Consider the following 14,223-nt stretch of genomic DNA (forward strand, 5'->3'; position numbering starts at 1 on the left):
GTGGGTTTCGTCCCTTGTTGTCAAGGAGGAGACGACACCAGAAGGCACTTGGACCTAATTGACGCACCCAATCATTCTGCCACTCCTACCCTGCTCCTAAGCCTTGATGCAGAGAAGGCCTTTGACCGCCTAGACTGATCCTTCTTGTTGGCCACTCTCCGATCCTTTGGCTTCTCAGGGGCTTTCCTCATGGCGATCGAGGCATTATACTCTTGTCCTGCTGTGGCAAAACTCCCTAACTCTATGTCTGCCCCTTTCCCCATTCGAAACGGCACGCGTCAGGGATGCCCCCTCTCCCCTCTTATTTTTGCTCTATGCATTGAACCCCTTGCGGCCCAGATCTGCGCCCATCCTGATATTAAGGGGGTCTCGGTGAGAGATGGGGACTTCAAAATTAGCCTATTTGCGGATGATGTCCTTCTGACCCTAACCAACTTGCAGGCTACAATGGTCAGGCTATAAAGTTAATCCTACTAAGACGGAGGCATTGCCCCTCAATATCCCCAACTCTGATTTGCGCCTGTTGAGGTCTAATTTTGATTTCCAATAGAGGGACCGTTTCATTTGATACTTGGGCATTCAGTTGTCCACCTCCTATTCAACACTGTATGCTTTCAATTATCCTGGTCTATTCGCTGAATTATGATCCCTTCTGGATAAGTGGCGTTCTCTTCGCATTTCTCTATTGGGTCGTATAGCCGCGGTTAAGCTGTCCCTTCTCCTGAAGCTACTTTGTCCATTGGGGAGAGCTTCGTGCTCTTCAGAAGTCGATTTTCCAATTTATATGGGATGGCAAATGTCACTGCATCCCCCGCTTGGTCATGCTTGCAGGTAATGGGGGGGGGGTGTATTCCGTTCTGGGCAGTGTCTCGGGCGTTGATGAAATGGGCAGAGATTGAAAAACTCTGGCTGGCCCCAGTCCACCCCAATGCTTTTCTGTGGTCCTGTTCTCCCCCTCTCCTTGGCCCCATCCGCTTTACGCGGTCTATCTGGGCCACTTGCTCGAAACTTTTCTCTTTGGCAGCCCCCTGTTCGTCCATGATTTCTTTCCTCTATAACCCTCTCCTCCCAGAGGGACTTATTGCAGGGATGGTACACCCGTGGAGTAACTTGGGTCTTTTTCATATCACAGACCTGATTGATCCCTTGACTTTGGAGCTCAGGCCCTTTGACTATTTCTCATCTGTATTGCACTTGCCTACCTCTGAATGGCTACACTATAGGCAGATCGCTCACTTTATGGTTTCTCAATTTGGCTCTCTGAAGGGCTCCTTGCCCACGGTTTTTGAAAGAGTTTGTAAGGCGGGCACATCCACTGCTGGTTTAATCTCAGGTATCTATAGGCTTCTTGCTTCCTCAGGAACGAGTGACCCTCCCTTTCATAAGTACATGGACCGGTGGTCTAGGGCATTGAATAGGGAGATTTCCCCTGGCCAATGGCAGGTCATTTTGTCCCGCGCGGCCAAATCCTCCAAGTGCATTGCATTCATAGAGACTCAATACAAATTGTTAATGCACTGGTACCTCATCCTTGCCCTTCTGCATTCACTCAACCCCAGCGTTCCATCTTTTTGCTGGCGTTGTGGGGCAGGAGTGGGTATCCTGTGCCATATTTTTTGGGACTGTCCAGGTATCCGCTCCTTTTGGCGGGAAGTGCAGTCTCTCACGGAAGCTCTCTTTATTCGAGAGGTTTCCTTGGACTCTTACCTATCTGCTCAATCTCCCTCCCCCTCATTTGGGTAGATATACATCTAAATTGTTCTTATATCTGTGTACGGCCGCCAAAACCCTCATTGCCTTGCACTGGAAGCGTACCTTACCCCCCAATGGTCCTGACTCAGTGGCCCGTCTGAAAGACGTGCGTAGCACGGCTTCCCTTAACCACACCCTAGATCAGGGGTGGGCAATTAATTTTCCCATGGGGCCGCATAAGAAATTTCAACTATTCTAGAGGGCCATGCGCGTTGCGGCAAATTTAGCTCCACGCACTTCTTTGACTCCGCCCATTCTCAATCATCTTTTCATGTGCCCCCACAAAGTGTAACCCTCCTACAGTCACCCGTACATTATATGCCCCCACATTATAATGTTCCCTTCCAAATGCCCCACATTATAAGGTCCCTCTCCTGGTGCCCCAGTTTAAACTGGTGGAAACTAGAGGGGAACATTAAACTCTGGCAGCTGGAAGCAACAATTAAACCGTAGGGGTAGCTGGAGGGTGACATTAAACTGGGGGCAACTAGACAGGTCCCCATCCGCTACCTTCACGGTTTAATGCCCCCTCCAGTTGTCCCCAGTTTAATGTGCCCCCTTCATCTACCCCCAGTTTCATGTCCCCCCTCCACTTCTCTACCAGTTTCATATCCCCCTTCATCTGCCCCATTTCATGTCCTCCCTCCATCTCTGCCCCAGTATAACATTCCCCCTCCATCTCTTCCCCCGGTATAACATTCCCCCTCTATATCTGCCCCAGTATAACATTCCCCTTCCATCTCTGCCTCTAGGTTACTGAGACACAGACAGACAAACACACACACACACTCTCCACCCTGCATCTCACATCCCCCCTCAGTACTTTATGACACACACCACACGTCTCCATCTTCTTGCACTGTCCTGCTGGCACTAAGACACACCTCCCTAGCCAAGCTATGCAGGCCGGACTGAATCAGTCAGGGGGCCGGATATGGCCTGCGGGTCGTACATTGCCCAGGTCTGCTCTAGATGCATTTCAAGCAGTATGGTCATCCTGGGACGCTTACTGTGTACTGAATGGCCTCTGATCCCCCTTCCCTTTTGTCTTTCCCTTTGTGTTGTGTGGTCCCCTTGTCTTATTTGTACATTTTTTGATCTGTTATAACACTGTTTTATACGTGCCCCTTTTTACTCTCTTGGGCTTTTGTTTTGTTGTTTTATGTATTTTGAAAATCCTTTCAATAAAAATTACAATTTAAAAAAAAAAAAAAAAAAAGTTTTGCATCCAACATTGCCATGACACAGTGATGGATCCAGCAACAGGTGACTGATTTAATCCCTGACTTATTACAGGTTCTGGGTTCATCTTTTTGATGTGAAATAAGCCCTACGTGCAGCATTATTCTGCCCATGCAAAACAAAATCTGTGATGCAGATGCCTGACACAGCCTCTGATGCAAATTTGAATATGGCCTTACCTACTTGCTCTAATATTGGCCTGTACATACGTAAAAGGGGTTGTCCCACACTGTAATCTGACAAGGACCTTTTGTATGTTCCTCATTCACCCTGACCACAACCAGGCTGAATGTGGGTGTGACTAGGTGAGACTGATGACATCACTGCCATTCACGTCACTTGTCAGTTTACTTCATGGGACAACACCTTTAAAGTGGCTCTATCAGCAAAATTATGCTGTATGAGCCCCACATATGCGTGAATAGCCTTTAAAAAGGCTATTCAGGCACCACTAAACTTATTTTACCCCCCAGTTTTAAAATAATACCATAAAAACATAGATGAAAATTATACCTATCGTGCACGCTGGGCGGTCATGCACGGTCCAATGTCATCTTCTGGCACGCCTTCCTCTTCTTTCTTTCTTTCTTTTGGCGACGCCCTCCAGTCCAGGCTCTTCACAGGCTTCATCGTCCTCTTCCGGCGGGATTGGTTCAAATCCGGCGCGTGCGCAGTATCGCTTGCCTCAAGGACGCGAGCATACTGCCATTGAGAAAAATGGTGCCGGAGGGAGCACTACTGCGCACGCACCGGATTTGAACCGATCCCGTCTGATTTTTTTGGGGGAGAAGAAGGGTGCGTCTTATAGTCCGAATGTGACCGCAATACAGACCCAGCATCCGCTGTAATAGGAAGGCGGATGCCGGGGAGGGTTGGACGCCGGCACATGTGCCGGGGCCTGAGACATCGCTACACTCCTGCCCTGCATGAAGCCAGCAGTAGCAGGAGTGATGCTGCTATTCCCCCCCGACAGTTGTATTGCCGTCTATGGGACTTGCAATCAAATGACCGCAGGTTCAAGCCCCCTAGTTAAAAACAATACAAAACACAAAGCTTTAAAAATATATAATAAAAAAGATGAAATAAGAGTTTGAAATCACCTCCTTTCCCTAGAATACAATGTGGCCTTGCAGCTGTTGCAAAACTACAACTCCCATATATTACCGTATTTTTCGGACTATAAGACGCACTTTTTTTTCCCCAAAATTTTGGGGGAAAAGAAGGGTGCGTCTTATAGTCTGAATGTGCCTGGCCTGGCACCCGCCGTAATAGAGAGGCGGATGCCGGGGAGGGATAGACGCCGGGGCCTGAGACATCGCTACGATCCTCTGCCCTGCCTGAAGCCAGCAGCGGGAGGAGTGATGCTATTCCGCTCCTCCGTCCCCCCGCCGCTGGCTTCAGGCAGGGCAGAGGATCGTAGCGATGTCTCAGGCCCCGGCGTCTATCCCTCCCCGGCATCCGCCTCTCTAGTACAGCGGATGCCGGGTCTGCAGTCTGTCAGCTGCCTCTTCTCCCCCGGGGCCGGTCCCCACCGGCCCCGTACCTGTAAAGTTGCAGGCCGGCTCCTGCGCGGCGATATCGCAGGAGCCGACCTGTCCGGGTGACAGCCGGGAGCCTAATGAGGCTCCCCGGCCTGTCACTGCTATATTAGTATTGCGGCTGGTCTCTATGACCAGCCGTAATACTAATAGACAGAATGTCCCATAGACGGCAATACACTTGTATTGCCGTCTATGGGACTTGCAATCAAGTGACCGCAGGTTCAAGCCCCCGGGGGGGGAATAAAATAGTAAAAAAAAAATAAATAAATAAAAAAAAAATAAAAAAATGAAAAATAAAAGTTCTAAATCACCTCCTGTCCCTAGAATATATATATATATAAAAGTAGAAAATCATATGTCATAAACCACCGGGTTTTTTTTCAATACAAGGTGATCTAAGCAATAGATATTCCCCAATATAGTCCAGTGCGTCTTATAGTCCGAAAAATACGGTAAATATTTTTACCATTTTTTTTGCTTAAATTTTTTTTCCCTATTTTCCTCCTCTAAAACCTAGGTGCGTCTTATAGTCTGAAAAATACGGTACATGTCACCTGTATTCTATGTTTCGGTAGTATTCTGGAGATACCAAATTTATATGATTTTATTTACATTTTAACCCCTTAACAAAAATCCAAAACTGCCCAAAATTTCTTTCTAAGTCTCCATATTCTGACGCCCAGAACTTTTTTTTTATACTTCCGTGTACGAGGATGCATAGGGTGTTTTTTTTTTTTTTTTTTTTTTGCAGGGCCGGGTGTACTTTTTAGTTCTACCATTTTGGAGAATTGTTTTTGCTTTGATTGCTTTTTATTCTAATTTTTATCAGATGCAAAACTGTGAAAAACCAGCAGTTTGGCACATTTGATTTTTTTTTTTTTCTTCCCGATACAGCTTTTACTGTACGAGAAAAATATTTTTTATAGATTTGTAGTGTGGGCGTTTCTGGACATAGTGATAACTAATGTGTGTGTGTTTCACAGTATTTAAGTACGTTTATATGTGTTCTAGGGAAAGGAGATGATTTGAACTTTTAATACTTTTTAATTTTTTTCTTTTTGCATTTGTTAGACCCCCTTGGGGTCTTTAACCCCAGGGGGTCGGATCACTAATGCAATGCATTACAATGCTAATGCATTTCAAAATACTGAGGCTTCTATTGCAGGCTACATAGAGTAACCTGCAATAGAACAAACAGAATGACAGGCTGGAGAGTCTTCACAAGGCTCCCGGCTGTCATATCAACGTGACGCCGGCCCCGGAGCTTACTCCGGGTAAATGGTGGCTCCCACGCACTGCAGGGAAAATGGCGCCTCTGTCAATTTTGACCGAGGCACCGGAGAGGTTAATGTCCGCGATCGGCATATGTCAGGAAGGGGTTAAACAAGTAGAAGAGCTGATATCTCAAAAGTAGTAGCTTTCAATAAATTTTACTGTAACTTAAATACTTAAGATTTATATTTTCCGCTCTCTGTTATTCATTGTTTCAGGAATGTGACAGGAAGAAACTTTATGGCAATAAAGCCTTTCAAAAACAGCAATATACCTGCGCCATCCAGTTTTACACTGAAGCAATGCAATACAGGTAGGCCTAACAATTGGGGATTTCGAAAACTATAATGTAAGGAACTTTTGTGCTGATTTTTTTTTTTTTTTCTGTAGTCTGTAAATGGGTCTTGCTTAAATCCCATCCTTTATACTACTAAAGCAGGCGTCCGCAACCTTCGGCACTCCAACTGCTTTGAAACTACAATTCCCAATACACTCCATTCACTTCCTTGGGAGTTCCCAGCAGAAGAACAGCAGAGAAAATACAGATGCATGCTGGGAGTTGTAGTTTTACAACAGGCGTGCTGAAGGTTGCCTATCCCTGGACTACAGTATATCACAGCAAGTTAGTATGCAATAGGATAGGTCATGATTATCAGGTTGGTGGGGATCCGACACCCAGGACCCCCAAAAATCAGCTGTTTGGGTGAGTGCTGCAGCCACTGACGACTAAGCACAGTGCTGTATGTTTTATAGGGTTACTATAGGTAACCTGTGGGTAGTTTAGGCTCCCAAATAAACCTGACTGTTTTCTTTTAGTATATTGGCTATGGCAGAATATAATTTGGATGATTACTTAATGCTGTCATTCTCTTTCTCTCTCTTAAGCCCCCATAATCATATCTTGTTTGGTAATCGGTCGCTCTGCTTTTTTCGTATGAGGAACTATTGGTAAGTTCTGCATGTGTGTGTGTGTGTATACATATTGTAAGCCGATGGCTGGTCAGGTAATGGAGGGGGTGTACATCTCACGCAGACTACTAAGGTGGGTGAGATGAGAAAACTCCAGAAAGAACATTTCTCAGCAGACAACTATTGTCTGCTGAGGGTTATTTCAGAGTTCCGGTTACTGGGCTGACAGGTAGGATTGGTAGTGGGACCTGTCATTCCACCCCCCTCCAGTCCACACTTTGGGGATGTTCCAGCAGCAACTCAGCTGCAGAGAGTCTGCTCATCAAGGAGGCTTAAAGGGGTTGTCCCATAACAAGTTTCTATACTGCTAGTGTATGTGGATATAAGACTTTTCCTAAATACATTAGTTTATCAAAACTAAACTGTGCAGTCTATCTTAAGCTTTTCCACTTATCAGCCTGTTTAATTGAATTTGGCTGATAAGGGCTGAGATAAGGAGTCCTTTACTTCTGTATGTAATGCAAGCTGACTCAAATCCAGCTCTGCTACATCAGTTTCCACATCAGCGTCATACTGTGGATCATAGCAGATAGCAGAGCAAGTGAAACCCTCCCACCAATGTGCGAGAAATGCAGGAAACTTTGGGGCAGAGTTTGGCTGGAGAGCCAAAGAGAGAGGTCGTTTTTTGGAGCTGTGTCCTGAATGATTCTACTGGTTTTTGATTTCTGTTATTCTAGGTGAGGTAACCTATTCCATGTTTAGTTAGAGCCTAGCCGGGCAGGGATTTATTTTTGTAGTTTCCTTTTGTTGCTGCACTATATTTTGAGTGAAAATAAAACTCTACCTTTGTTTTGGACTAAAGAAACTGGACTTGTGTGTCTAAGCCACCCCACCTAGCAACCCCAGACCCTGACAGTATAAGCATTACAGTCATCACTAGCACTGTTGGACCATATAAATATTTTAGGACATAAACATTTTACCTTTTATAATGGCGTTTTAACCCTTAGTTAAAGCCTTCAGCATGGGGACATCTGTCCTTTTGTATTTTGGGTGACCCTCAGATGAATTGACGATGAGTAGAATAGCACAATGGGGCACCATTTAAAATCACACCATGTTATACCATTAATAGGTGATGGCTCCGCTTCTGAAAATAAGATTACAAAAACAGTAGTCTACACTACATTAAAGAACTAAGCTGAAATACCAGACACAGCCATAGACAAGAGTGGTGCTGTTACATTGTGGTAATTTTGACTTAATAAATCTTTATGTATAGACAAGAAGGTCTTGTACAGGCTGATTCAAAAGAATGGTGCAAAATGATATTCTTGATATCCGGAACTGAAAGAATATGATAGAAAAGTATTAACATGAAAAGACTGACAGTTTACCCAAGTTTTATCTATCTATACACTATAAATGTTTAATGTGATATCCATTGGTGGCATGGCAGATGTCCAGGCAGCGCTCCAGTCCTAGGGGGGTGGGGGCATCATCAAACTGAAAGAATGACTTAAATAGGTTGTAAGGGGACTCTTATTTACCTGCCCTGGGTTATTGCAGCTGATGGACAACATCAAGACCCTTGTGTCATGTGATCAGAAGCCTTCAGCCTCCTGGGCTGCTCTGCCCTCCTCACATAATTACCGTGTTGGCCAAAAATATTGGCACCCCTGCAATTCTGTCAGATAATACTCAGTTTCCTCCAGAAAATGATTACAAGCACAAACTCTTTGGTAATATCTTCATTTATTTTTCTTGCAATGAAAAAACACAAAAGAGAATGAAAAAAAAGTCACATCATTGATCATTTTACACAAAACTCCAAAAATGGGCCGGACAAAAGTATTGGCCCCCTCAGCCTAATACTTGGTAGCACAACCTTTAGACACAATAACTGCGCACAACCGCTTCCGGTAACCAGCAATGAGTTTCTTACAAGGCTCTGCTGGAATTTTAGACCATTCTTCTTTGGCAAACTGCTCCAGGTCCCCCCTGAGATGTGAAGGGGGCCTTCTCCAAACTGCCATCAAGAGATCTCTCCACAGGTGTTCTATGGGATTCAGGGCTGGACTCATTGCTGCCACTTTACAAGTCTCCAGGGCTTTCTCTCAAACCATTTCCTAGTGCTGACCTGAAGTGTGTTTTGGGTCATTGTCCTGCTGGAAGACCCATGACCTCTGAGGGAGATCCAGCTTTCTCACACTGGGCCCTACTTTATGCTGCACAATGTGTTGGTAGTCTTCAGACTTCATAATGCCATGTACACGGTCAAGCAGTCCAGTGCCAGAGGCAGCAAAGCAACCCCAAATCATCAGGGAACCTCCGCCATGTTTGACTGTAGGGACCGGGTTCTTTACTTTGAAGGCCTCTTTTTTCCCCCCTGTAAACTCTATGTTGATGCCTTTTCCCAAAAAGCTCTACTTTAGTCTCATCTGACCAGAGAACATTCTTCCAAAATGTTTTTGGCTTTCTCAGGTAAGTTTTGGCAAACTCTAGCCTGGCTTTTTTATGTCTCTGGGTAAGAAGTGGGGTCTTCCTGGGTCTCCTACCATACAGTCCCTTTTCAGTCAGACGCCGACGGATAGTACGGGGTGACACTGTTGTATCCTCAGACTGCAGGGCAGCTTGAACTTGTTTGGATGTTAGTCGAGGTTCTTTATCCACCATCCGCACAATCTTGCGTTGAAATCTCTCGTCAATTTTTCTTTTCCGTCCACATCTAGGGAGGTTAGCCACAGTGCCATGGGCTTTAACCCCTTAACGACCGGCCCATAGGGAATCTACGTCGGCAGTGACAGGTCCTTCCTGACTGCCCTATAGGAAAACTACGTCGGGCAGTCAGGGAAGGATTCCCTGTCAGTGCCGACGTGAATGGAGCGGATCTTAGCTGTATCTTACAGCTAAGACCCTGCTCCATAACCCCCCATCGGAGGGGTCTCCGATGGGGGGGGTTTTAACCCCTTCAGTTCCGTGATCAAACATGATCACGGAACTGAAGCGGTTCCGTGATGGTGCCGGCGGTATCGGCACCCCCCGCGGCGAGATCGGAGGGTGCCGATATACAAAACATGCAGTCTGGGGTCTGGCCAGTGACCCCAGACTGCCTGAGCCCCCTGTTACCTGGTTGATCCTGCCCCTGTTGTCAGGAAGCCAAGCGATGCATCTACATCGCTTGGCTTCCTGACACAGACTGGAGACACGTGCAGCCTGTGTCTCCTGTGTCTCCAGCCTGTAATACTGATTCAGCAATGAAGTCATTGCTGAATCAAGTGTCCTAAGAGGGACACATAAAAAAGTGAAAGAAAAAGTGAAAAAAAAGTGAAAAATAAATAAATAAAGCTTTTGAAAAAAATGAATAAAGTTATAAAGCCCCAAAAGTCTTCTTTTTTCTATAAAAAAATGAGTTATGTAAAAAAAACCCTAAAAAATAAAAACAATACATATTTGGTATCGCCGCGTCCGTAACAATCTGTACAATAAAACTGAAATAATATTTAATGTATACGGTAAACGTCGGGGGAAAAAAAACGGAAAAAACCCGCCGGAAGTAGTGATTTTTCACCATCTCACCTTAGAAAATATGCTATAAAAAGTGATCAAAAAGTCATATACACCCCACAAGAGTACCAATAAAAAGCGCAGGTTGTCCTGCAAAAAATAAGCCCCCAACCAACACTGTCCACGGAAAAATAAAAATGTTACGCCTCTCAGAAGGTGGCGATGCAGAAATCACTGATTTATGTCCCCAAATGTGTTTTTGTTCTGCAGAATTAGTATCGCATAAAAAAAAATACTATAAATGAGGTATCGCCGTAACCGTACCGACCTGCAGGATAAAGGTCACATGATACTTATACTGTACGCTGCATAGCGCAAAATTTAAAAGGGAAAACTCAATGCCAGAATTGATTTTATTTTTTTAAATCCAGCAAAAAAAGAGTTAATAAAATGTACTCAATAGATTGTAAGCACCCAAAAATGGTGTCATTACAAAATACACCTCATACCGCAAACTACAAGCCCTTATATGGCCGCGTCACCAGAAAAATTAAGAAAATATAGCATCCAGCAATGTGAAGACAAAATCCCGCAAAAATCGCCAAATCATTAGAATACAACTGGCTGCGGCAGGTAGGGAATATATAAGCTGTGCGAGCGAATATCAGGGGACACCCCATATTTACAGCTTATGAGGGAACGGACACCAGAAATGACCCCCAAAGTGACCCCCAGAGTGACTCGACTAATCATAGGAGCTACTGGGACATAGTAGGGAATTTGGTGTCTGCAATGTCCTCCGCACTGCTTATATATTCCCTCTTCGCCATCCGCTGTGCAGTCACGTCCGGATACTAATACTCACTACACCCCCTGATAAATTCTTTGAGGGGTGCAGTTTTCAAAATGGGGTCACTCCTTTGGGGAATCCACTTTTCTGGTACCTTACAGGCTCTACAAACATGACATCGCGTCCAGATACCAAACATCAAAATCTGTACTCCAAAAGCCGCATCGCGCTCCTTCCCTTCTGCGCCCTGCTGTGCACCCAAACTGCAGTTTATGCCACATGTATGACACTGGTGTACCCGGGATAATGTACGTAATGTCATATGTGGTATAAACTGATATTAGGGCACAGCTGGACACAGAAGGGAAGAAGGGTTATTGGGTTTTTGGAGCGCAGACGGTTTGGTTTTTGGATGCCATGACACTTTTGCAGAGCTGAAACGCCAGTAACGTGGAATCCCCTGATATGTGACCTTATTTTGGAAACTACACCCCTGAAGGATTTATCCAGGGGTACAGAGAGCATTTTTAACCCCTAAGTGTTGCTATAACTTATTATCCATAAATGAATACGAAGCTGATTGTGAGAAGTGAAAATACCAATTTTTCTAGGAATCCGTCATTTCAATGCGTAATATGTTGTGCCCGACTTGTATCAGAAATGAACGCTCTGAAAGCTGTTGTGCCCGGGATACCCACTTAACAATTTTTGGAGTGTGTATCTCTGCTGACATAAGTTGGGCACAACATATACTGAAATGGCGAATCTCTGGAAAAATTTCATTTTTAACTTCTCATTGTCAGTTGCGATTTCATTTCTGGAAACTAAATAAATGCAACCCTCAAGGGTTAAAAGCGCTCGCTACGCCACTTGATAAATCCCATCAGTGGGCTAGTGTCCAAAATGGGGTGACATGTCTGCAGATTCCACTTTATTGGCAATTCAGGGTCTTTGCAAAAGTGATGTCCAGAAACCAAACTGTGCGCCAAAAAACAAATTAGCGCTCCTTCCCTTCTGTGCCCGGCTGTGCCCAAACAGCCGATTCTACCCACATATGGCATTAAGTCCGTTATCCGGGGTACACCAGTGTCATACATGTGGGCATACACCGCCATTTGGGTACACAGCAGGGCGCAGATGTGAAGGAGCGCTATGTGCTTTTGGAGTGCAGATTTAGATTGTTGGTGTTTGGACACCATGTCATATTTGCCGAGACCCTAAAATTGCCCCTACAAAATGGGGTCACTTCTTAGGGAATTCCAGTTTACTGGAACCTCCAGGGCTCTGCAAAAACATCATGGCGCCTAGAGGGTCCCTCTAAATCTGTACCCCAAAAGCTAAAAAGCGCACTGCTCCTTCTCTTCTGAGCCCTGCTGTGTTCCCAAGCAGCAGTTTACACCCACATATATAATTTTTTGACCCTCGGGATGGCCCCTTAATAGTTTGCAGAGTGCAGGTCTCTGACAACACAAAGTGGGTGCAACGTATTGGGCACCGAAATGGCATATTTCTTTCAAAATTTCAATTTTCATTTTGTACATTAATTTTTGGGAAGCATTTTTAGGCTCAGAGTGATAATACACCTTGATACATTCTTTGATGGGTGTAGTTTTTAAAATGGGGTCACATTTGAGGGGTTTCCATTGTATTGGTACTTTAGGGGTTCAGCAAATGCGACATGGCACCTGAAAACTATTCCAGGAAAATCTGCCCTCCAAAACCCAAATAGCGCTCTTTCCATTCTGAGCCCCACCATGTCCCCATACAGCAGATTATGGCCACATATGGGGTATTGCCGTGTTCAGGAGAAATTTTGTAACAAAATGTGGGGGGCTTTTTCTCATTTAACCCCTTGTGAAAATGAAAACTTTGGGGCTAAAGGGACATTTTAGTAATTTTTAACCTACACATCCCAAGGTTAGTAAAATCTGTGAAAAGGCTATAGGGTCAAAATACTCACTATACTCCTCAATTAATACCTTAAGGGGTCTAGTTTATAAAATGGGGTCATTTATGGGGGTTTTCAATTGTTTTGGTAACGTAAATCTTGTTTGAATGTGCAATGGGCCTAAAATATCTGCAAGCAAAATTTATGTCTTGAAATTCAGTTGGCGCTCCCATCTTTTTGGGCCCTACCGTGCGTCCGTACATAGGATTAAGGCCACAAAGTGTACATTTTTGAAGACGGGAGAAATGGGGCCATCTATTTTGGGGTGTTTTTCTTTATTTTCATGCCTTGTGTGCAAAAAAACTGCCTTTAAAATGACTCTTTTGTGTAAAGAATATGACAATTTTTTGTTTGACACAAATTCTTTTAAAACATATGGGGTCAAAATACTCACTATACCCCTCAATGAATACCTCAAGAGGTCTAGTTTATAAAATGGTGTCATTTATTGGGGTTTTAAATTGTTTTGGTAACTCAAATCTTGTTTGAATGCATAATGGGCCTGAAACATTTGGAAGCAAAAATTGTGTCTTGAAATCCAGTTGGTGCTCCCTTCTTTTTGGGCCCTACCGGGCGTCCGTACATAGAATTAAGGCCACAAAGTGTACATTTTTGAACACAGGAGAAATGGAGTAATCTATTTTGGAGTGTTTTTTCTTCATTTTCATGTGTTATGTGCAAAAAAACTGCCTATAAAATGACACTTTTGTGTAACAAAATGACATTTTTTTGTTTGACGCAAATTTTCTAAAAACATATGGCGTCAAAGTACTCACTATACCCCTCAATGAATACCTCAAAGGGTCTAGTTTATAAAATGGGGTCATTTATGGGGGTTTTCAATTGCTTTGGTAACTCAAATCTTGTTCAAATGTGCAATGGGCCTAAAATATCTGCAAGCCAAATTTGTGCTTTGAAATCCATTTGGCCTTCCCTACCTCTTGGGCTCTACTGTACGTGCGTATATAGGACTAAGGCCACAAAGTGTACATTTTTTAACATGGGAGAAGTGGGGTGATATATTTTGGGGTGTGTTTCTTCTTTTTGACGTGTTGTGTGCAAAAAAACTGGTTTTAAAATGACACATATTTGAAGAAAATGAAAATGTAATTTTTTTTCATCATTTGTAATAATTCTTGCAAAACAATATTTGTTTGATCAAAATGCTCACTGTACCCCTCAAAGAATACCTGAAGGGGTCTAATTTTACAAATTGGGTCATTTAATGGGAGGTTCTGTCATTATGTCACCTATTCTTGTCT

At 44.1% G+C, this 14,223-nt stretch overlaps 1 protein-coding gene across 1 annotated transcript in view; it reads left to right on the top strand.

Annotated features, from left to right (window-relative positions):
• TTC3 (tetratricopeptide repeat domain 3) overlaps positions 1–14,223 on the top strand; it is an 82,921-nt gene that overhangs the window by 15,212 nt on the left and 53,486 nt on the right. The window contains exons 9-10 of the mRNA XM_075263519.1: positions 6,026–6,120; positions 6,693–6,755. Of these exons, the coding sequence (XP_075119620.1) occupies positions 6,026–6,120; positions 6,693–6,755 (158 nt within the window). The remainder of the gene's footprint in view (positions 1–6,025; positions 6,121–6,692; positions 6,756–14,223) is intronic.

This window comes from Leptodactylus fuscus, chromosome 2 (genome assembly GCF_031893055.1).
Source record: "Leptodactylus fuscus isolate aLepFus1 chromosome 2, aLepFus1.hap2, whole genome shotgun sequence".
In the NCBI taxonomy this organism is placed as follows: Eukaryota; Metazoa; Chordata; class Amphibia; order Anura; family Leptodactylidae; genus Leptodactylus; species Leptodactylus fuscus.